This window comes from Vidua macroura, chromosome 19, assembly GCF_024509145.1.
Source record: "Vidua macroura isolate BioBank_ID:100142 chromosome 19, ASM2450914v1, whole genome shotgun sequence".
Taxonomy (NCBI): domain Eukaryota; kingdom Metazoa; phylum Chordata; class Aves; order Passeriformes; family Viduidae; genus Vidua; species Vidua macroura.
The window spans coordinates 4,679,843-4,701,390 of record NC_071589.1 but is presented as its reverse complement, the minus strand read 5'-3'; the positions used below and the strand labels follow the sequence as shown (position 1 = coordinate 4,701,390).

The following is a 21,548-nucleotide window of genomic DNA, read 5'->3' as shown; positions in this document are numbered from 1 at the left end:
AGACCGGAGCTCAGAGTCATTAGATTTTAACCATTAACAAAAAACCCAACCCTCCCCCACCCCTCCAAACTGGGAGCTGCCCTGAACCCCGCAACCTTTACATGGGAGGGGCATGGGGATGAAGAGGATGGGTCCCTGCTCCTGCCCCTGGCATCCGGTTAGGGTCCCATCCCCAGAGTAAGCGGTTCCCAGATGGGAGAGGAAAGACAGGGGGTTAAGGGGGAATCCCCGGAGTGGGCAACAGGGTCCCCAGGAAGGAGGAGACGGGGTGCTGGGAGAGCTTCGCTGAAGGAAGAGAGGAGCCTTGCTAAGGGAGTGAGGGGTTAGGGGTGAGCCTGGCTGGGGGAGCCAAGGCAGGGGGATAAGGTGCAGCCCTCGAGGGAGTGGCCCCCCAGCCGGGGTATCCAGGGACGGGCGGAGCCCCCCTCTCTGTGACCCCCCAACAATGAGCCCCCCTGTCCACGGCCCCTGTCCACGAACCTCCCAAGCTGAACCCCCCTCAAAAGCCCCCTGAACAGCTCCTCGCAACGAACGCCCCCAAACTGAGCCCCTCCCAGCGAGCCCCTCCTCAATGAACCTCCTCAATGAACGTGACGTCACCAACGCCTCCCGATAAAACCCCCGCGCAGCCAATCAGCGGCCGGTCCTCCCTTTCTCCGTCCCGCCTCCGCCATCCCCAGCCAATCGCGACGCCGCCTGCAGCCAAAACACAGGCGGTGGCCAATGGGGAGGCGCCGGGGCAGCTGGAAGGTTCGAAGCCGGCGGTGGGCGGGGCGCGGGGCGCGGCGGCGGCCAATCAGCGCGCGGGGGCGGGGCCGGCGGCGCCCCCCGGTCCCCCCGGTGAAGCGCGGCGGGCGCGGCGGGCGCGGGGCGCTCCGGGCGGTGCGGGCCGGGGCCGGGGCCGGGGCCGCCCCGCCATGTCCGTGAACATGGAAGAGCTGCGGCACCAGGTGATGATCAACCAGTTCGTGCTGGCGGCGGGCTGCGCCGCCGACCAGGCCAAGCAGCTGCTGCAGGCGGCACACTGGCAGTTCGAGGTACGGGACGGGCCGCCGGCGGCACGGATCGGGATAAGCCGCACGCGAACCGGGACGCCCCAGATCCCGGTCCGCCGCCCGCCTGCCCGCGGAGCCGCGGGGCGGAAGGCGGTGGGGGTGGGGGCAGGCCTGTGCGGCCCCGGGCCGCCGACACGCGTGGCCGGGTTTTGGGGGGGTCCTGGCCGCCCCCCCGGCACCCACGCCGGGGCGGGGGGCGATTCGGCCCCGGGCTCTGCCGGGTCTATTTATACCCGGGCCGTAACCCGAGCTGCGGCCCGGGGGCCCGGCCCCTCCCTCGCGCTCCGATCTGGGGATGGGGGTGCTGCTGGGAGGGAGGTGGGTTTGTAAACACGGGGTTTGGGGTGTCCCCCTCGCGTGGGGGGCCCCTGAGCGAGTAGGGGACACCGTCTCCGGTGGGTCGGGTGAAGGGCAGCCCCTAGGCCTGGCGGGGTTGGGGGCACCCCTGGGTGCCCCCCGGGGCGGTCCCACGGGGGTGGGAGAGAGCGGGGGGGCTGCGGGGTGAGCTTTGGGGGGCTCGTGTTTTCCCTCCCCCTTTGTCTCGGGTGGGCTGGAGCTGACAGCTTGTCCCCACAGACAGCCCTCAGCGCCTTCTTCCAGGAGACCAACATTCCCAGCAGCCACCACCCCCCCCAGATGGTAAGTGGGACCCCGGCCCCTCCCTCACCCCTGCACCACCCCATCCCCTCCCCAACGCCCCCGGCCCCAAAAACACCTTTAGACCCTTCCCAGCACCAACAAAACCCCCCATACCCCGCACCCCTACCAGCACCACCCACCCCACGACCCCCCAGAGGAGCCTCCCCCATCCCGGGCCCCCCGAGGGGGTGCAGCCCCCAGCCCTCGGAGCTGTCAGCTCCCTGCCAGCCATATTGCTGGGCGCCCGCAGGAGCACGCAGCCGGAGAATGTAAACACGAGCTAAAATGTCTGCCAGGAAATAGTTTGTCTCGGCGAGCATCGCGCTGCAACTTGGGCTCCCCGGGCCGGGGGGCCACGTCTGGGCCCCCCTTTCCCCCCACGCCACTTGACCTTGGCCGAGGGCACATCCCCTCGGCCGGAGGGAGGAAGTTGTTCCCCTCCGGGTGTTTTGTTTTATGTTTCTTGGAGGATTTTCTTTCTTGTTTTCCCTCTCCCCCGCCCCCCCCCCGCCCCCCCGCCATCCTCCGGTGTTGAGGGAACTGAACGGTGCCGCGCGTGGGGGAAGGAGCGGGTCGGGGTTAAGGCGAATTTTCCCCCTTTTCTCGTTCCATCGGGAGTCGCCAGCCGGCCCGGCGTTGCCGGCAGCAAGCGCTCGCTTTCCCTCGGAGAAAGTCGCTTTGTCAGCCAGCTCCCACTAAAACCCCTTTTATTGCAATTCCTCCCCAGCCCGCACGTTTCCGTGCTGCCCCGGGGAGGCTGCGGAGGGTCTTTGGTGGAAAAGCCGCGTTCCAGAGCGAGAGGGCCCGGGGAGCAGCGGGAGCGGATCCAGGCCCTGCTGCTCCCAGCCCAAAGCCTCATCGGGGCAGGTCCTGCCGGGCGGCTGCCGCAGGCGGGATGCAAAGCAGGGCTGGTGCACCCCATCCCACCCCATCACCCACCACCCCCCCCAACCAAAACAGGCACCCCATTCCCCCCCCCAGAACCGAGCCACTCGGTTCTCCCCCTCCCCAACAATGTTTTCATAACACCGTGTGCTCCACGTGGTGTCAAAATACCTTTTACCTTCTCTTCAGATACTCCTATTTTGGGGAATTTATTTGGCGTTTCCCTCCCCCTCCCCAGCATCCTGATTTGAGCAGTTTGCAATGCCCCACACGGCTCAAGGCAGGCGTGAGATGAGGAGTTTTGTGCTGGCAGTTTCTATTTCTTTTTCAAGCGTCAGGGAACAAAGCTGTGAGTGCGGCTGTGGTTTGATGGGTGGGGGTTCGTCCCCGTCACCCCCACTCTGTGGGGGCCTCCCCACACTCCCCAAGCCCCTGCAGATTCTGTGGGGCCAAGACTCGCCAGAGCTGTTTGGGGTGTCAGTGACTGACCCTCTGACAGCTCTCCTTAAGATGTGTTGGAGGAGGAAGGCAATAATCACATAGAAATTCTTTTTTTTAAATTAATATTTCAAATTAATCTGGCAAATGTCACCCCAGAAGCTCAGAGCTGTGTCTAGCATTATTCCAGGGCTCGCTCTGGTGGTGGTGGGTTTTTTTCAAAACAGAGCAAATTTAAGGTTTTTGGGGTTTGTTGATTTGTTGGGGCTTTTTTTCCAACAAGTATCTTTTCACATACCGCCAAATGTCTAGGTTAATTTAAAAAGCAAAGGCGGGGTTAGCACCACTTCAGGCTGAGCTCTGAAGTGAATTCTGTGGAGGAATATCCCTGGTTAACTACAAACCTGTTCAGTGCCAGCCAGGCCATGGTTGCATTTTTGGGGTGCTCCAGCTCCACAGGCTGATGAGAGCCAGCTGCTGCTCCCCTCAGGCTATGGGAGCACCCCAATTTCAGGGGTCTGGGCCCCCAGCAAGGGTTTGCTCCTTTGATCCCAGCATCACTCAGGGTGGCCGGGATGGGGATGAGGAGGAGCCTCTAAGAGGGATTTAGGTGTTGGCCTGTGCTGGGGAGCAGCAGGGGCAGCTGAGCACCAGCCAGGGGCAAATCCTAGGATAAGCCCCAGGAAGGGGGAGTTCAAGCAACTATTCCCCACCAGCAATATCTCAATTCCCCCATTGCTAAAGGCAGCAGACACTGACCAAGCCCTTGAACTCTGCTTGAAGTCCCCACAAGCATCTGTCAGGAGTTGTGGCTCCAGGAGGGCAACAGGGATTTGGGATGGATTTAACCAGAGGGGTGAAGTCTCCCTGTGCATGGACCCCCCCATGTCCAGGCATCCCCTGCCCATGCATCCCCCTGCCCACAGGCCCTCCTTATGTGTGCAGCCTGATGGGAATTTGCACACACACCCCTATCCCCTTTTAGCACCTCCCCAATCCTCAGTTCAGCCAGTTCTTTGCTGATTTGGGGTCCCTGTGCCAGCCCCTGAGCCTCGGAGCGGGGCTGGGTCCTCCCTAGTGGATTTTTCCTCTGCTGGAAAAAGGGACGGATCCATCACTGTCCGGGTGCTAAATTTAGCTGGGTACCAAGAAGGCAGGGCCTGTACCAGGAACTGGGGGGCCCCTGCTTGCCTTTTGCTCTCTGCCATAATGGGGTGGAAGGGGAAGAGGGTGAGGAAACTGGGTGAAAGGGGGTCCTGTGGGGCCAGGTAGGACCCCAGCACCCTCCCTACCCTGACAAGCACCCTGTTTGTGCTGCTCCCCAAACCCACCTCATCCGTGGGCTTTGAGCATCTGGGATGGTCCAAAATGTCCTTCCCAGATTGGCTGGAGCCTCTCCCCGGGCACCCCACACCTCTGGGGAGCCGTGCAAACCCTTGGGTGTGGATGTGGGGGGTTTCCAGGTGTGGGATACAGGCAGGATCCCCAGCGATGGGTCTGGCTGTGGTGGGCGGGTGGGGACCCCCCAAAACCCGCCGTGAGCGAGCTGACAGCCCCGTTCTCCTGTGCCCTGCAGATGTGCACCCCCAGCAACACGCCGGCCACGCCGCCCAACTTCCCGGACGCGCTGGCCATGTTCTCCAAGCTGCGCACCTCGGAGAGCCTGCAGAGCAGCAACAGCCCCATCACCTCCATGGCCTGCTCCCCCCCAGGCAGCTTCAGCCCCTTCTGGGCCTCCTCGCCCCCCAGCCACCAGCCCGCCTGGCTGCCCCCGTCCTCGCCCACCACCCACGGCCTCCACCACCACCTGCACCACCCGCAGCCCTCCTGGCCGCCCACCCCCCCGCCCCCTGCCCCCCCACAGAAAGCCGTGGCCACCATGGATGGTCAGAGATAAGGCTGGGGCTGGCGGAGGGTTGGGGGGGTCAGGGGGGGGCCGGGCCGGGGCGTTGGGAGCAGGGGCTCGCCAAGAAACGCACTGGAATAATTTTCTAGGTTTTATTATTATTTTTAGGGGGGGAGCACATGCTGCCAGGGAGGGCACTGACCCATGAGAGCCTCTGGCTGCTCTCTACTCCCCTCCCCTTTTTTTAAAAAAAATATATAACTATAATATATAAATATATCTAATGTATATAAATCCAGAGAGAAGGAGCAGCAGCGTGGAGGCAGCTGCTGGGTGTCTGGGGGTTTTCCCTGTGGCTCTATCCCCAGAGCAGGAGAGGGAAGGGGAGGACAGGAATAACAAAAATAAATGGATGGAGGTGGCTGTAGGCACCTCAGATCACTGAGCCACTGGACACCCTCCCCAGCTCTGGCTTCCCTGGGCATTTGTTGCAGTGCTCAGAGCAAAAGCAGCTCTCTGGCTCCCGAAATTCAGCCCGGCTTCTTGCACAGATTCCCCCTGGACTTGCCCCCAACCCCATCCTCCCTCCCTCAGCACCCCCAGGGCCTGGGGGTTTATCAAAGTGATGTCCCCCTGTCCCTGTGACTGCCCTATGTGGTGCTTCCCCAGGCAGGGGGGAGCTGGGGGTTTTTTAGTTTTCAAATCAATGTTGCTTAAAAAAAACAAACAGAAAAACAAACCAAAAAAAAAAAAAAAAAAACCATAAAAAAGACCCAGCAAAAAAAACAGGTTGAAGGTTTTTTATTAATTTAAAAAATAATAAAAATTAAAAAAAAAATCACTTTTTTAACACCAGCTGTCCCTGCCTTTTCTCTCTGCTGGGAGGGTGTCCCTGGCAGGGCACTGAAAATGAGAGCGACCCCTCTGTGAGGCAGTGTCCCCAGTGGGGACAGAGTCTGTGCTCTGCCTCTACAAGCCACCACTGCTGTCCCCAAAGAGGGGGGATCAGAGGGAAGGGAAGAGCCAGGGCCGGGGGGGTGCTGTGCCAGCACAGCGAGGAGCCCCCATGTGCCAGGGGTGCAGCTGACACCCCTGTCTGTCCCCTCACAAAATCTCACAGCTTGCAAAACCCCCCCAGCAACCTGGGGCCCCCCCAGCCCCATCACCCACCCAGGGATGAGCCTCCCCCAGGCCTCAGCACTGTGGGGGCACTTGGGGAGAGGATGATGTCCTCTGAGTGTCCCCCTCTGAAGAAGGGTCACCAGCCAAGGGACACAGGAGTTCACCAGGCCCGTGGCCACTGTGTTCACACAACTGGGCTAAAACCCCCAAAATGGGAGCACAGCAGCTCTGGAAATGTCAGGAATGACAGGGAGGCTCAGGGCACAGTCCAAAGCTTCCTGCAGGGATTGGGAGGTCCCCAGGATGGCACAAACTCCAAGGAGAAAAGGCAAAATATTTCCCCCATCTGCGGTTACTTACCTGCTCCAAAGATCACCCAAGGCTGCGGGTGTTGGGGCTGGGGTGTGTGCAGGGAGTGCAGGGGGTGGAAGTGTTTATAGGGTGCACCTGGATCCTGGGGGCAGCAAAAGGGGCAGGAGGATGATGAGCACCAAAGAGGTGACCCCAGCTGGGCCATGTCCTGCAAATGCAATTGGTCCCAAAGGTGTTTAAGCCCCTCGATGCCAGGCAGGAGTGCAGGATGGTTCTTTCTTGGCTCTGCTCTGGTGCCCAGGGGTTTGCTCAGAGTGTTCCCAGTTATCCTACAGGAGGTGGCACTGGGGAGATCCCACTGTGTCCACCTCAGTACCCCCAAAACAGGTTTTGAGCACCTGGTTTTCCCCTGAAAAACCAGAGCCAGCAGGGAGAACGTTCCAGGGGGAACTCCCTGGGACTAAGGTGCCTATGGGGTACAGTGGAGCTGACAGGGGTGGAGGCTGTCCCTCTGGAGGGAAGGTTTGGGGACACCCACCAGGAGGGCAGGGTTTCCACAGGGCAGCCCCCAGGGGATGACCCCCATAAGCTCTGAGTCCCCCCGAGGTTCCTGTGGGGTTCCCCTCAGGGTTTCTCACCCTCCCACTCACCCGAGAGGTGCCACCGCCTTTCTGTCCCACCCAGGAAGTGTCACTGCCTGTGTGTAGAGGGGACATCCCCAGCCCCCTGTGCACACAGCCACCTGTTCCCCGCTGTGACACCCCTCAGTGCCCCCGTGCTGCTCCAGGGGTCGGGGTTTCCCTTCCCGGTATCTCAGCACACCCTGGGGCTTCCTCCCATCCACGGGGAGAGGAGGGTGGCCCGGGGGCGCTGGGGAGAAGCAGCCCCGAGCCTCGGGGTGGCACAAGGGGAAGGAGGGGACGTGTCTCTCCCCTGGGGTTGTGGTGTGTTGGTTGGAGGTGGGGAGCAGAGGGGTTTGTGTCTTCCATCAATGGCAGCGCTGTAAGAGGGACGAGGGGGTGGCAGAGGGGGTTTCTTACTCGGAGGTGAAGAAGGCAGCTCCGTGATGCTCATCCGGGGATAAGCGACAGCAAACCAGTGGCTTGGGCTGGGATTTGCTTTTGGCATCAAACTGTTCTGCTGCTGTCCTTTTTATTGAAGTCCGCATTTTCCCCTTCTCCAGCAGCAAATGAGCTCCTCCTCCTCCTGCTGCTGTCCCAGACCCCTTTTGGGGTCCCCTGGCAGGGCACAAGTGGGGCTCGCGAGGGCCAGGGGGTGCACGACACCAGGGGGCTGACACAGAGCCTGGGAGGGCGTGTCACAGGGGCTGTTTTGCAGGACGAGGGATGCTGCCGGCCCCTCCTTGTGCACGAAGGAAAGATCCTGCTCCGCTCAGGAGGCACAGGCTGCTGGTCACCCTTTATTTCTGCAGGCTGGAGTTGCGTGCTCAGTCCATCCCCGGGGGAGTCCGGCCCCGGTACACGACTCCATCCCTGCCCATCAGGTCGAACGTGCCGGGCTGGGAAGGAGGGGATGAGCTGGCTCTGCCACACTGGGCTGCATTCAGCATCCCCAAGCCTTCCCACCCAGCTCTTCCTGGGGAAACTGAGGTATAGATGCTCCCCCAGACACTCAGCATCACTCTCCCAGCCTCGGTGTCCTGTCTCTGTCCCCGCCTTTCCCATCCCTACCTTGTTGGGGTCTGGAAGGAGGGGCTCCATGGGCTGCACGGGGCAGACACTGGTGTGTTTGCCCCCGGAGTACATCGGTGATCTGCGGGGATACCTCTCGGCTGCCTGCTCCCTGTGGGACAGGGCACAGGGATGCTCAGTGCCCGGCGCCCTGGCACCCTGTGCTTCAACCTACTATGCTAGGGAGGGGTTCAGGGGGTGCTCCCCCTCCTCCAGCTGCTGCAGGAGACCCCTGCCCACCCAGCCCTGCAGGATCTGCCCTTTCCCCACAGCCCTAAGGGCTGCCCATGGCTGTGACAGGTGCTGGTGCCCTTTGCAGGGGATGCCAGGAGGCAGGAGCAGGGCTGTCCCAGGCCCCAAAACAGCCCTTGTGGGACAGCAGGGCTGTCCCAGCTCCAGGGCTTGATTTTGGGAACTCCTTTCACAGGAAGCACCAAGTCCCCACCAAGCCTGAGCTGAGGCTGACACCAGACACAACTCATCACATGTGGCTTCAGGGCTTGACAGGACAGCATGAGGGCTGTAAAACCCTCTGCAGCTCCTCTCTGCCTGGGCACCTCCAGCCCCTCCCACCCCACCCAGGGAAGAGCTCTCCTTGCTGGAATGAGCTCCCCAGGGCCAGGGTGGGTCCCCAAGTCCCTACCTGTGCTCCTGTGGTTGGCGCTGCCTGCGAGCGTGGGGCAGGCGCACAGAGAAGCCGGGGGATGGCGGTGGAGTGGATGGGTTGACCTCAGAGTGTCTGGGGAGGGTGACAGGGGCCACGGGTGGGTGACAGGGGCCAGATGAGCCACCCCTGACACTGCAGGGCACTGCCAGCACCCATCTGCCCCTGTCCCACCCCCGATGCACCGGTGCTGGTGCCACTCACCGGCCAGGCAACTGCACAAGCTGGTCACAAGGTGTGTACTCGGAAGAGGGCACCTTGAGGAGAATCCTAAAGCAGGGAGAAAATGCTGGGCAGGCTCCTGGGGGACACAGCCCTGACTGTGCAGGCAGAGCCAAGTGCTGGGCACAGTACTGCAGGGAGTTCTGGCATTTTCAGGGGAATCGTGGAGTGCTGAGCCTGGGTTCTCCACCACCACCACAGCACAGTCCAGCCCACTGGCTGGTTACAAAACAAAAGGGGTGTGATGGGGGAAATGGGCTATTTGTGGAGTCCCGCCTGGGACAAAGCTCCAGCTCATATTAGACAATGGTGAATCCACAGAGGGAAGCTCCCAAAACCCACTGCTATGGGAATGTCTCCGAGGGGCAACTCAGTCCCATGGGAACTGGGGCTGGTGGCAAGGTCAAAGGAAGGGATTCCTGTACCCCTTGCTAGGGTGGGATGCTCCCAGCCTGGGACACGCTCACCTTGTCCCACTGGTGCCTCCAAAATAGGGTGGCTGCTCATGGCTGCTCAGGACACACAGGGATGGGAGGTGGAGGGCTCAGGCTCCCACACCTGCCATCCCAACCAGCCCTCACACCTGTGTCCTCTCTTGGTCAGTACTCTGGACACCCCTGTGCCCTGCCAGGAGGGCAGGTCATGACCAGGCTCTGGCACTGCATGTCCCAGCCCTGCCAGGGGACAAGCCACTGTCCCTCACACTTGTCACAAAAGCCTTTGCACCTACAGTCCAGCTTCAGCTGGGAATGCCTCCATCCTGATGCTGCCTCTTCCACGTGCCTCCTTGGATGTTGGGAGCCTACTGCCAGTGGGAGGAAATGATCATCAGCATCCCCAGGGTTCCATCAGTGGATAAAAGGATCCAATGCCAGGGCACCACATGGGCCAGCCAGATGGAACAGGGCCAGTGCTGTCCCCAAAGCCAGTGCTGTCCCTGTGGCACTCACCTGCTAGTCCCAGCCACGCTCTCGGCTGGGATCCAGAGGCTCTGGGATCCTGGGTGGCCTCGTACTGACTGCACCCGCTGGACTGAGACGTGGGTGCCAGGCGCTCTTGGATGTGTTCCTGAGGTGGTGAAACTGCCATCCGAACTCTTTTTCTGAACGCGGGGAGGAGCCTGAGCAAGCAGAGAAGTGTTTCAGCCCCAGCTCTTGCCCCCAAAACTGCACCCCTTTCCCTCAAGGAAGCCCCCTGTGCCACTGTGAGCTTGGTCTTAAACCAGACCTTGGTCTAAGGGCAGCAAGAGGGGGATGCAGACCCCAAAGGAGGGGGTGTCTCAGGGGGAGCACCCACAGGGTTGGGAAGAGCCTCTACCTTGGAGATGCTCATCTTGGTGTCTTCTTCCTTGATCTCTTCTTTACTGGTCATCTCAGGAGGACTAACCCGGGGGCTGGGAAGAGCCTCTGCCTTAGAGATGCGTATCTCAATCTCTTCATCCTTGATCTGTCCCATGTCATCCTGTCCCATGTCATTCTGTTCTGCGTTGCTCCATTGCACATTCCGTCTCATGTCCCTCTGTCCCACGTTCGGTCCCATGTCCTTCTGTCCTATGTCCTGTCCCATGTCATTCTGTTCTGCGTTGCTCCATTGCACATTTCGTCTCATGTCCCTCTGTCCCACGTTCGGTCCCATGTCCTTCTGTCCTATGTCCTGTCCCATGTCATTCTGTTCTGCGTTGCTCCATTGCACATTTCGTCTCATGTCCCTCTGTCCCACGTTCCGTCCCATGTCCTTCTGTCCTATATCCTGTCCCATGTCATTCTGTTCTGCGTTGCTCCATTGCACATTTCGTCTCATGTCCCTCTGTCCCACGTTCGGTCCCATGTCCTTCTGTCCTATGTCCTGTCCCATGTCATTCTGTTCTGCGTTGCTCCATTGCACATTTCGTCTCATGTCCCTCTGTCCCACGTTCCGTCCCATGTCCTTCTGTCCTATGTCCTGTCCCATGTCATTCTGTTCTGCGTTGCTCCATTGCACATTTCGTCTCATGTCCCTCTGTCCCATGTTCCGTCCCATGTCCTTCTGTCCTATGTCCTGTCCCATGTCATTCTGTTCTGCGTTGCTCCATTGCACATTTCGTCTCATGTCCCTCTGTCCCATGTTCCGTCCCATGTCCTTCTGTCCTATGTCCTGTCCCATGTCATTCTGTTCTGCGTTGCTCCATTGCACATTTCGTCTCATGTCCCTCTGTCCCATGTTCCGTCCCATGTCCTTCTGTCCTATGTCCTGTCCCATGTCATTCTGTTCTGCGTTGCTCCATTGCACATTTCGTCTCATGTCCCTCTGTCCCATGTTCCGTCCCATGTAATTCTGTCCCATACTCCATCCCATGCCCCTCTGTCCCATGCCGTTCCGTCCCCTGTTCTGTCCCATGTTACTCTCTTCCACGTTCTGTCCCATGTCATTTTCCCCAACGGAGACTGGGTCGCTGCTCGCATTCGCCTCCTTCCCTCTGCCCTGTGTCTTGGCATCTGGGGGCAGAGGGCTGGCAGGCTGGCTGTTCCCATGCCTTGGTGTCCTGGGCTTTTCCACGAGGGTAACTGGAAGAAGAAACCAGAGGGAGCTGCCCAGGGTCAGGGGAGCCAGGGGGAACATGGCTGGGGGACAACTCAGCAGTCTGCAGGCCCCCTGCCCGGCCCGCTGTGCCCTCGCACCCTCCGGGTCCCTCCCCAGCTGTGCCCAGAGGTACTTTCATTGCCGATGACAATCAGCCCTGGGTCATCCCACGGGTCTAGGTGCTTGGGGCCAGCATGCTGCTGCTTGTCTGGGGAGCCTTGTCCGCCCTGCATCATGTCCTTCATGGCAGACTGGGAAGGAGAGGATGGGCTATCACACTGGGCTGCATTCAGGATCCCCAAGCCAGCCTCCCAGCCCAGCTCTTCCTGGGGAAACTGAGGCACAGATCCCCCCTGGATGTCAACATCACCCTCCCTCGGTTCCCTTTCAGTGTCTCCTCTTGAGGATGAACAGCCCCAGCACCCTCAGCCTTTCCCCAGGACAGAGATGCTGCAGTCCCCAGACCATCTTGGTGGCCCTCCACAGGACCCGCTCCAGGAGCGCCGTGTCCCTCATCCCGAGGAGCCCAGAGCTGCACCCTGCTCCAGGGGAGGCCTGGCCAGGGCTGGGCAGAGGGGCAGCATCGCCCCTGACCTGCTGGAAATGCTCTCCTGACGCACCCCGGGACACCGGCGCCTTCTCGTGCCCTCGGGCACGGCGCTGCTCACGGACAGCTCCTTGTCCACCAGGACCCCCAGCTCCTTCCCCACAGAGCTGCTTTTCCAGCTGGTCAGCCCCGGCCCGTGCTGGTGCCTGGGTTGTTCTCCGCAGGTGAAGGACCCTGCACTTGCCTGTGCTGAACTTCAAAATGTTCCTCCCTGGGCAGTTTAGCTCTTTGACCATGACCATGACCATGGTTTTCACAGCCAGCCCAGGGGATCAGCAAACACCTGACTGATGCCATCTAATACAACAGGAAGGCATTCTTGCCTCCAGCAACGGGACTCAGTATCCCAGACCTGCCCCATAACATCCCTCTGCTGTCCCCTAATCCTAGCCACCACTGCAGAGAGACCTGGAGGGCAGGGAGCCATGGTCCTGCCTGATGCTGAGCAAGGAGGGGCTGTGGTGCAATGCCAATGCAGCCTGGCCCCAGGGAGGCACCAGCTCCTGCTGTTTCTCCCACCACCCTGAACATGGCCCTTTTCTGAGCAGAAAACAAGCTGGGACCACATGTTAGGCCAGCTGAGGAGCTTCCCTGGCTCAGCCTATGCCAGGTCCTTCTCCTGGTGGGAAGAGGAGTCCTGAGCAACCTCGGTAGAGGCACTGGGGTGCACAGTGGCTGGAGGTGCAGGGGGCTGCAATCCCGCTCCACCTGCCAGACCTCGGCCTCCTCTTCCTCCTCCTTCTCCTGCTTTCCTGCCCACCAGGAAGTCCTCCAGCACATCCCAGCACACCATGTTTCTCACCTCCTCTGGGGCTGAGGAGAGCATCAGCCTCTTTTTCAGATTTTATTTTGGGAAGGAAGGCATCAGAGCCATCAGTGTAACTGGGAGCATGATGGAATCCAGAGGAGTGTTGACCCCTCCCTCCCCTCCAGAACTTCTGGAGACCCTGCCCTGGAGCAGGCCCTGTGTATGCTCAAGGACATACCATGAGAGAGTCCAATAGCTGGTTACGGAGGTCATCCATCATGTTCTGGAATCCTTCCTGGAGTAGGGTGAGGACAGAGACAGGACTCAGAACACAGGAGCAGGATTTAAAAGGGACATTTGCAAATTAACTTGGACACCAGACACCAGATCCTGGACAGGGCTATGCCAAGTGGCTGTGGCTGTATTCCACCTTTGTCTCCTCACCTTCCCTGGACCCAGGTTACTTTTTTTTTGATGGCTGTTTAGTTCACAAATGCCTCAGGAGCCCTGTTGAGGGAGGCAGTGGCCTCTACCACCAGCTTGACCTGCGGGCAGTGGTGCCCTTCTGCCCTCACCGGGGCAGTGCTGGCAGAAGGAAAGTGGGGGGCTGCAGGTGGGTTGGGATGAGCGCCCACATTCTGCTCTCAGGACACCCTTCCCTCTCATCCCTCCTGGTGCCCTTCATGCTGGGAGCCTCCAAGAGCTGCAGGGCAGGGGCAGCAGGGCAGCGCAGTGAGGGGCAGCTCCCGAGGGCACCAGCAGCAGCTCACCATGTCAAAATTCTGTAGCATATACTGCATGTCCTCAGCCATGTGGGACTGCTCCAGCTTCACCTCATTGACCTCCTCACGCAGCTCCTGGCAAAGAGCCCGGACCTAGGAGAGGGGGATGGTGGGGTGAGCCCCAGGGCAGGGTCCCTTTGCACCCACCACGGGCTGCACAGAGCCAGGGGCAGCTCAGGGCCTGGCCTGGGCAGTGCTTGGCCTTCAGCACATCCTCAGCAGCAGCTCCCCAGCAGCATGAGGGGGTTCAGACCCCAGAGGAGGGGGTGGCTTGAGGGGAGCACCTGGGGCTGGGAAGAGCCTCTACCTCGGCGATTTCTTTTTCATTGGCTTCCACTTTCTGCTTTAACTCCTTAAGGAAAGAGAAAGGGCTTTCCTCGGCCCCCTCCAGTGGTTCCCCACTCTCCTGGACAAGCAGATCCCGCAGGCCCAGGTGCAAAAGCATCCCATTCAGGAGGTTGTGCAGTTGCTCAAAGTCAATGACTCCAGCTCTCGATGACCCGAGGGCAGCATCCAGCATCTGGCCCAGAGTGAGCGTTGCCATTGCTGCTGATCTGTCCAAAAGCACAGAACTGCCAGGAACAGGAGCCTCTTGTGCTCTTGCTCCGGAGAGGAGCAGGTAGGTGGGAGGTGGTAGGAGATGTTAGAAGGAGGAGAAGGAAGAGGTGCACAGCCAACAGGCTCCTTCCTCTTCGGTCTCCTCCTTGTTCTGGAGCCTGTGCCACTTGTGTCCCTCTTTACAGTATCCCCCTGCCCTGGCAAAGAGTGCCCATTGTTACACAGCAATGGCTCAGCCCTATGTGGAATGTCCCCATTGTCTCCTGCTGCTGCTGATGTCCTGGTTCCAGCAACCAACAGGACCTGCAGGGACACTGTGCCACAACACCTCCAACCTCTACCACTTTCAGCCCCAAAATGACTCCAAGGACAGCTCATGTTGGGCAGGTGGGTGCCCCAGAAGCCAGTCGCAGGGTGAGTTGAGCCTGCCCAGGAGAGCTGTGCCCTGTGGAGAGGTGATCCATGTTCTCACACAGCCTGGAGCATTCCAGAACACTCCAGGAGGAGACCAGCCCCAGAGAGGAAGCACTTCCAGTCATTCATTTTTGAGGTCTTAAAAGCATGAGAGTTTCCCTTCTCCCTTAGATGTGGGAAGGATGGAAAGCTGCTGTTGACTCCATCAATACACAGATTTTCAGCACCTTGCTCCAAAGCAAAGAGCCATACAAGAAGGGAAAAGCAGATAAACACAAGCCTCCAGACAAGCCTAGCAAGTAAAGGACTCAAACACGGGGAAAAATCTTTGAACCAGAGTGATCCATCAGACAAATCCTTACAAAAACCTAGAAATTCCCTTTTAAACATGCAGGTTTGACCACCAGGCAGTGCGATGACTGACATTTCCCTGCTCTGGGAAAACTCAGGAGCTTTGAGCACAGGAGGGCTGGGTGAGCTCCTGGGGGGATGCTGGCTCCCGGGTCAGGCACAGCATTGCAGGGAGTTCCAGCATTTTCAGGGGAATTGTGGGGTGCTGAGCCTGGTTTCTCTACCACCACTCCAGCACAGTCCAGCTCACTGGCTGGTTACAAAATAAAGGAGGTGCCATGGGGGAAATGGGCTGTTGGTAGTTTCCACCTGGGAGAAAGCTCCAGCTTGTATTAGATAATGGTGAATCCACAGAGGGAAGCTCCCAAAACCCACTGATGTGGGAATTCCTTTGGGGCATCCCCAGCAGCCCAGTCCCATGGGAAGTGGGGCTGGTGGCAAGGCCAAAATGCATCTGGGTGTGCTGTGGGAGCTGGGGGGGGGGGGGTCTCCATGGGCTGAGCAGCTTTTGCCTTTGGGTTCTCAGGGGGTACTTGAGTTTCACTCCATGAGCCAGGGGCTTGAAGACAGGGGGGGCAGGCTGAGGGGCCCTAGATCTGCCCTTACTGCTGCACTTCTGCCCATCAACCTGTCACCCTTTGCCTGCTCTTCCCAGGAGGGCAGCAGGGGCCAGGCTGCCCCTGCCAAGCCCCCACTTTCGAACACGGCTATCCCACAGCGGGCAAGCCCAGAGCTCGGGCTGAAGACTTTGGGAACACAGCCTGTGCTCAGGAGCAGCAAGGGGACTCCAGGGACACAGCCTGGCTCCCTGGGGAGGTGAGAAGGGACACAGAGAGGACCAGTGACCCTTGACAAGTGGGCAGGTGCTCTCTGGGGTCAGATGAAGAACTTGCATGGCAGTTCCAGCACCTCATGCTGTATTTAAAGGATGTACTGAACGGCTTTCCTTTTGGAAACAGAACCAGTGGGAAGTTAATGGAATGCCTATGTGGCAAAGGGAGAAATGTGAGAGACTGAAAACCTGAAAGAGTTAGTGTAAACCTCAAAGAGCTAATGCTCAAAGACTAGGCAGAAGAGAAAAGGAATGTTACCACAATAATGAGAGAAGGTTCAGTTGGAAAAGGGGGTTTTTAGAGGTAGGATAGCACTTTTCTGGGACCAAGTTCCTATCTTGGGAAACCATCTCAAAGAACAAGCTTGAGACAGCATTTCATTTGCATCTGATGGGGGATGGGTTCCACAAGAACCCCCAATCCTGTTCTAAAAGTTCAAGAATAACAAAACGAGGCTGTGCAAGGACCAGTCTATAAATTCCACAATGAACAAGGGCTGGGGGGGGACATTCACCATCCCAAGGGACCGGACCAGGGACAGTGCTGGAACCTGGGCTGGTGACACAAGTTCTTCCTCTGTCTCTGTTTTCCTTCCTTTCCTCCTTCTCTTCTCCCTCTCCTTAAAAGTTTAAATTGTGGCTGCCACGGGCTGTTAAGAAATCGCTGTTTCCACATGTATTTCAGGGAAATTTAACTCATGAGCTGTTCATTGGGGTAGTTGTGCAATCCACAGGCTTTTCATCAGGGAAGTTTAATTTGTGGGCTGTTCAAAAAAGTTGCCACGTGTAGTTCAGAGAATTTTAATCCACACACTGTTGAAATAAACTTAATCTGTGGGCTGTTCCTCAGGGAAGTTTAATCCACAGGTTGTCCAGGGAAATTTAATCCACAGAAATTTAATCCCAGAAGTGTTTAAATAGTTGCCACCACAGTCTGTGCAACCTATCATAAGGTTTAAATCCTTGCTGCCAAAAACTCCAACTTTCTAACTGACTCTGGTGCTGTTTCGCCTTAATACAGCCCCAGGGCATCCTGAAGGTCCAGGACCACCCTCTCATGGCACATGCTGCCAGAGCCAGGGGAGGGCTCCTGGCAGGGCACAGGGGTGTCCAGAGTGCTGACCGAGCAAGGACACAGGTGTGAGGGCTGGTTGGGATGGCAGCTGTGGGAGCCTGAGCCCTCCACCTCCCATCCCTGCGTGTCCTGGGCAGCCATGAGCAGCTGCTCTTTCAGAGGGGCTCCATCCTGGAGCTGCCCACTCCTTGTGCCTCCCTGAATGACAGGAACCTGTTGCCATTGGGAGGACATCACCAGCACCCCCACAGTTCCATCACTGGCTAAATAGGTCTGATGCCAGGACATCACACAGCTCCTGGCTGTGAGCTGTGAGGGAACAGGGCCAGAGCTGTCCCCAAAGCTATCACTGTCCCCATGACACCTGTGAGCCCCAGCCACACTGCTGGACAGAGGGTCTGTGCTGCTGGGTGGCCTCGTGCTGGCTGTACCCACGGGACGGAGGTGTGGGTGCTGGGGATCCTGGATGAATGCCCCAGGGCATAGGACCATGCACTTGCCTTTGCTGAATTTGAAAAGGTTCCTCCCCAGCCAAGGGTTTTGGGTGCCCACATGCACCAAGGAGGAGCTGTGGTGGGATCCAATGCAGCCTGGCCCAGGCAGTCACCAGCTCCTGCTGTTTCTCCCATCACCCTGAGCACGACTCTTTTCTGAGCAGAAAACAGAGAGCACACTGGAGCTGCCCTGGCTCTGCCTGTGCCAGGTTGTGCCTCCTGGTGGGATGTGCAGGGAGCAGGAGCAGAGACCTTGGGGCACGTGGTGGCTGGAGGTACTGGGGGATGCAGTCCCGCTCCACTGGCAGACCTTGGCCTCCTCTTCCTCCTTCTGCTTTGCTGCCCACGAGAAAATCCTGCAGCATGTCCCAGCAAGCCATGCTGCCACCTCTGGGGCTGGAGAGAGCCTGGCAGAAGGAGTGTAGGGGGCTCCAGGTGGGTTGGGATGAGCTCCCACATTCCACTCTTGGGACACCCTTCCCACTCTTCCTTCCTGGTGCCCTTCACACTGGGAGCCTCCAAGGGCTGCAGGGCAGCAGAGCAGCACAGCGAGGGGCAGCTCCAGGAGGCACCAGTGGCAGCTCACCAAGTCAAAGGACTCCTGGATGGTCCAGATGTTCTCTGCCATGTGCTCCACCTTCAAGCTGTTGATCTCCTTGTGGATCTCCTGACCTAGGAGAGGGGGATGGCAGGGTGAGCCCCAGGGCAGGGTGAGCCCCAGGGCAGGGTCTCTGGGGCCCGGCTCATTTGCCCCCACCATGGTCTGCACAGAGCCAGGGGCAGTGCAGGGCCCGGCCAGGCTGGCACAGGGCACTGCGGGCAGGGCTTGGCCTTCAGCACATCCTCAGCAGCCAAGAAGGAGCAGCAACTCCCCAAAAGCACAAGGGATGCAGACCCCAAAGGAGAGGGTGGCTCAGGGGGAGCACCCAGAGGGGCTGGGAAGAGCTTCTGCCTTGGTGATGTCTCTTTCACTGGCTTTCCACTTTCTTCCTTATCTTCTCCATGCCTGATGGGCTGGGAACCACAGGGGCCTCTCAATTCCCTGCAGTGGTTCCCTGCTCTCCTGGGCAGGCAGATCCCACAGGCAAGTGTCCAAGCATCCCACCTGGGAGGTGGTGGCAGGAGATAGAACAAGATGGGCACAGCCAGCAGGCTCCTTCCTCTTTGCTCTCCTCCTCATTCTGGAGCCTGCATGTCTCCCTGTCCACAGCTGCATCCAAGCTCAGTGGTGGACACAACTCACTGCAGCAGCAACTGTAAGGGAAAGCTATGGAGGTGCCCTGACCACTGAAATTTAACAGGTGATCAAGGATAATGGAAACAAATTTTAATGAGAATTCCAACCTTGGTGGCATCTAGTTAACTTCACTTCTGACCCTACCGATAGTAAAGCCACAGCTTTTGCTTTAAGACAGTGCTTTGGTAAACCCCATATATCCAACCACTGCACTGGGGTTAAATCACCATGGAATTATTTCCAATACAACACAGAGTATGTGCCCAACAAAATGGGAACAAATGGCAAGCCATCACTGTTGATGTGTGTGTTGTACAGGAACAACACATTTATTTGTGAAAGTAACACCAATACTAATGTCCAAGATATTTGTGTTGGTACTGAACAAAATGCTTGTCATTTTGAAATACGTCCTGCTGAAATGCTTGAAACTATACTTGTATATATTGGGAAGAGTAAGAACAATTTGTGATTCCATAAAGACCACACCACTATAGAAATAAGCCATCATTCAAACAATTGGATTTGTAGTTTTCTGCAGAATTAGAGGATGTGACTTCAACTATTCAGTTCTGTCACAACCCATGAATTGCTACAATCTATCTACACATCCCAGCAAGATTTCTGGCTCACCCCCACTAGAATGAACCTTGCACTGGTGGAAAAATTACTGCAGCATGAAGAGTTGTGTTGACTGCTGGAAGGTGTCTGAAGCAATGGACACAGCTCTAATCACTATTCATCAAATACAGAAGGGATATATCATGTGATGAGAAATGAAGAACATCACTGGTGGGATTGCGTTTGGATGGTTACCCACTGCAACAGGAATTCCAGATCTAACATTGCATCCTGTTGTAATTTTGCTGATTTCTGTCATTTTATGCTTAATGTACTGTAGCGTTGTATATGTTAGAGTGTTTATATTAGCTAGACAGATAGCACTCTGCCACAGATGTCCTTGCATACATAATATTGTTCCCTCACATTCAACAGTCTTAAAAATCACAGTATTTTGCTAACCTGATCAAAAATTTCTCACAATTTTTAAGTTGGACATAATAAATCCCTGTTTATAGGCACAGATGCAAGAGGTGACCACATGGCCACTCTGTGGAACAAGGCAAGTTGTCTTTAGTCACGGGGTGGATTCTGGTGGTGCCTTCCCCCAGCTCTTGAGCTGCACTATGATCTCAGAAATGCTTGTCAGGCCTTGGCCTTGAGAACAGCACCTGGGCTGAGCAATTCTCAATCTTATCAGAAGCACTGTCTGCTCCCAGGAACTTGTGCTGTCTAACAAGCTCCTGATTTTTAACAAACACCCTTGGAAAACTATTTTTCTTGCCTGAGTAACAACCCAAGCAGAAAAACGTCTTTGTTATCGAACTTTCAAAGAAAGCTGCTGACCTGAATTGTGGCCAGGATGGAAAGGAATTACAACCATTCCTCAAGGCTCAACTCTTTGCTGGTTGAGAAGATGCAAAGACATCTGATGTATTTCCAGGAGCTCGAGGGGAATTTTTCAGAGGTATCTTGTACAAGCTCCTTCAGGTCAGTGTGTGAGTGGGAATGCACTACAGCAAAGATACTATGGATGCTGCTCTCCTAGATCCTTAAGTACTTTAGATTTTTAAGTAAATGCTATATGAAATTGTTAAATTGTTTAACTTCAGCATCAGCAATAGCTTAACAGCTTATGCTGTTAAGTGCTGTTAAACCTTTGGGACTAAACTCTTGGTCAAGTCTGGAGCTCAGTTTTGCAAGGGGGTCTACTCTGAACCTTGTGACTCATCTTGTGTTTCCTTTTTATCCTTGCCCTTTCCTACCCTTCCCCTTCCCCCTCCCCAGCTGCAATGCAGATAATTTTTGGATTGATTTTGGGTTTAGATTGATTGGTTTTAGATTTTAGTTTGCTTTTACCACGTAGTAAGTAGTAGAGTGAACCTTGCCAACAACTTTGTGGAACTTTCACTTCTATACTAAACCTGCTTTTGCTGATACCTTTGCTGGTGATTCTTTAAGCAACCATAAAGCATTCACCCATGACAATGAGGGCACACAGGCACAACTCTCTGCTCAGTGGTGCAATGATTCCTACCCAAACACAGCCCAGCAAAAGCAAGCCTGAATGGGGCAACAACCCTCAATGAGCCCCAACCTTGCTCCTGGCAGGTCTGACAAGCACTTTGAATGGGAGAGAACAGCAATACTGTTCACACTTTTAACACTGACTTTCAGGATGAAGAACATTGAGCAGCACTGGCTCAGAAGAAAGGGCCACAGACATCTGCAAGGACTCCACAGATCCAGATGATCTGTTCAGTACTTGCAGTACAGCATTATGTTACTCCTCCAGGCCAAGGAGCCAGGCTGTGGTCACAAAGTGCAGCTGAGATTTGTTTGTGGTACTTTGAAAATGCAGGAAAACCCATCAACAGCTTTGATACCTCATCCAGTTCTGCAGATCCCTCATGGAATTTGGCGTGGAGGCTTAACCATGCTGGATACTGAAGGTGGTCCAAGCACTCCATGCCGAGGCCTGTTTGTTTCCCTTGGTATGCAAGGCTTGTCCTGCTCAGTCATTGCTGGCCTCTTGGCACATTTTATACGTTGGAGAGGAATAGAAGAGTGTAGAATAAGGATAACCAAAACTAAACAACTAAACATTTCCTGTGCTGTTGAAGCAACTGCTTCCAGCAGCTTTTATTTGTTTTTCACATCAGCAGACTAGTGGTGTAGGCTTTTCTGGAGTGTGTCTGTCTCATCAAGGGGAAAGATCAGTTTGGGAGTTTATATCATCCTGGAGACAAAGCCCTCCACATGCATCTTGTGCTGCTTCCTCAAGTGTCCCCTCCACCCAAAGATTAGTATCACTCAAGAAAAGAGTGATCAGCCAGTCCTACTTCCCTGTGGAAGAAGGCTACAAGCTGCCAACTGAGCCTTGTTACAGCAACAGCCCCACTGAATAGACACAGCAGCTCCTCAGAGGGCACAGGATTCATAGGAAGCACCAAAGC

The 21,548-nt window shown here is 56.8% G+C and overlaps 2 protein-coding genes across 3 annotated transcripts; one reads left to right on the top strand and one right to left on the bottom strand.

The window, feature by feature from the left end:
• Window positions 1–862: 862 nt before the first annotated feature.
• Window positions 863–5,715, top strand: UBALD2 (UBA like domain containing 2). Its single transcript, XM_053994854.1, has 3 exons — window positions 863–1,037; window positions 1,632–1,694; window positions 4,594–5,715. The coding sequence occupies exons 1-3, from the start codon at window positions 918–920 to the stop codon at window positions 4,912–4,914; spliced, it is 504 nt and encodes a 167-aa protein (XP_053850829.1). The 5' UTR covers window positions 863–917; the 3' UTR covers window positions 4,915–5,715.
• A 1,989-nt stretch (window positions 5,716–7,704) lies between these two features.
• LOC128816882 (uncharacterized) lies at window positions 7,705–14,297 on the bottom strand. Of its 2 annotated transcripts, none has more exons than XM_053994845.1 (11): window positions 13,878–14,297; window positions 13,559–13,663; window positions 13,027–13,083; window positions 11,567–11,684; window positions 10,192–11,417; window positions 9,825–9,994; window positions 9,605–9,676; window positions 8,857–8,922; window positions 8,632–8,727; window positions 7,989–8,100; window positions 7,705–7,816 (listed from the first exon to the last, which is right to left on the bottom strand). In XM_053994845.1, exons 1-11 carry the CDS (start codon window positions 14,112–14,114, stop codon window positions 7,745–7,747), a joined length of 2,331 nt encoding a protein of 776 aa, XP_053850820.1. In that variant the 5' UTR covers window positions 14,115–14,297; the 3' UTR covers window positions 7,705–7,744. The 2 variants fall into 2 exon arrangements, with proteins under 2 accessions (XP_053850820.1, XP_053850819.1); XM_053994844.1 differs by having other exon boundaries at window positions 9,605–9,679; window positions 13,878–14,296.
• Window positions 14,298–21,548: the final 7,251 nt, after the last annotated feature.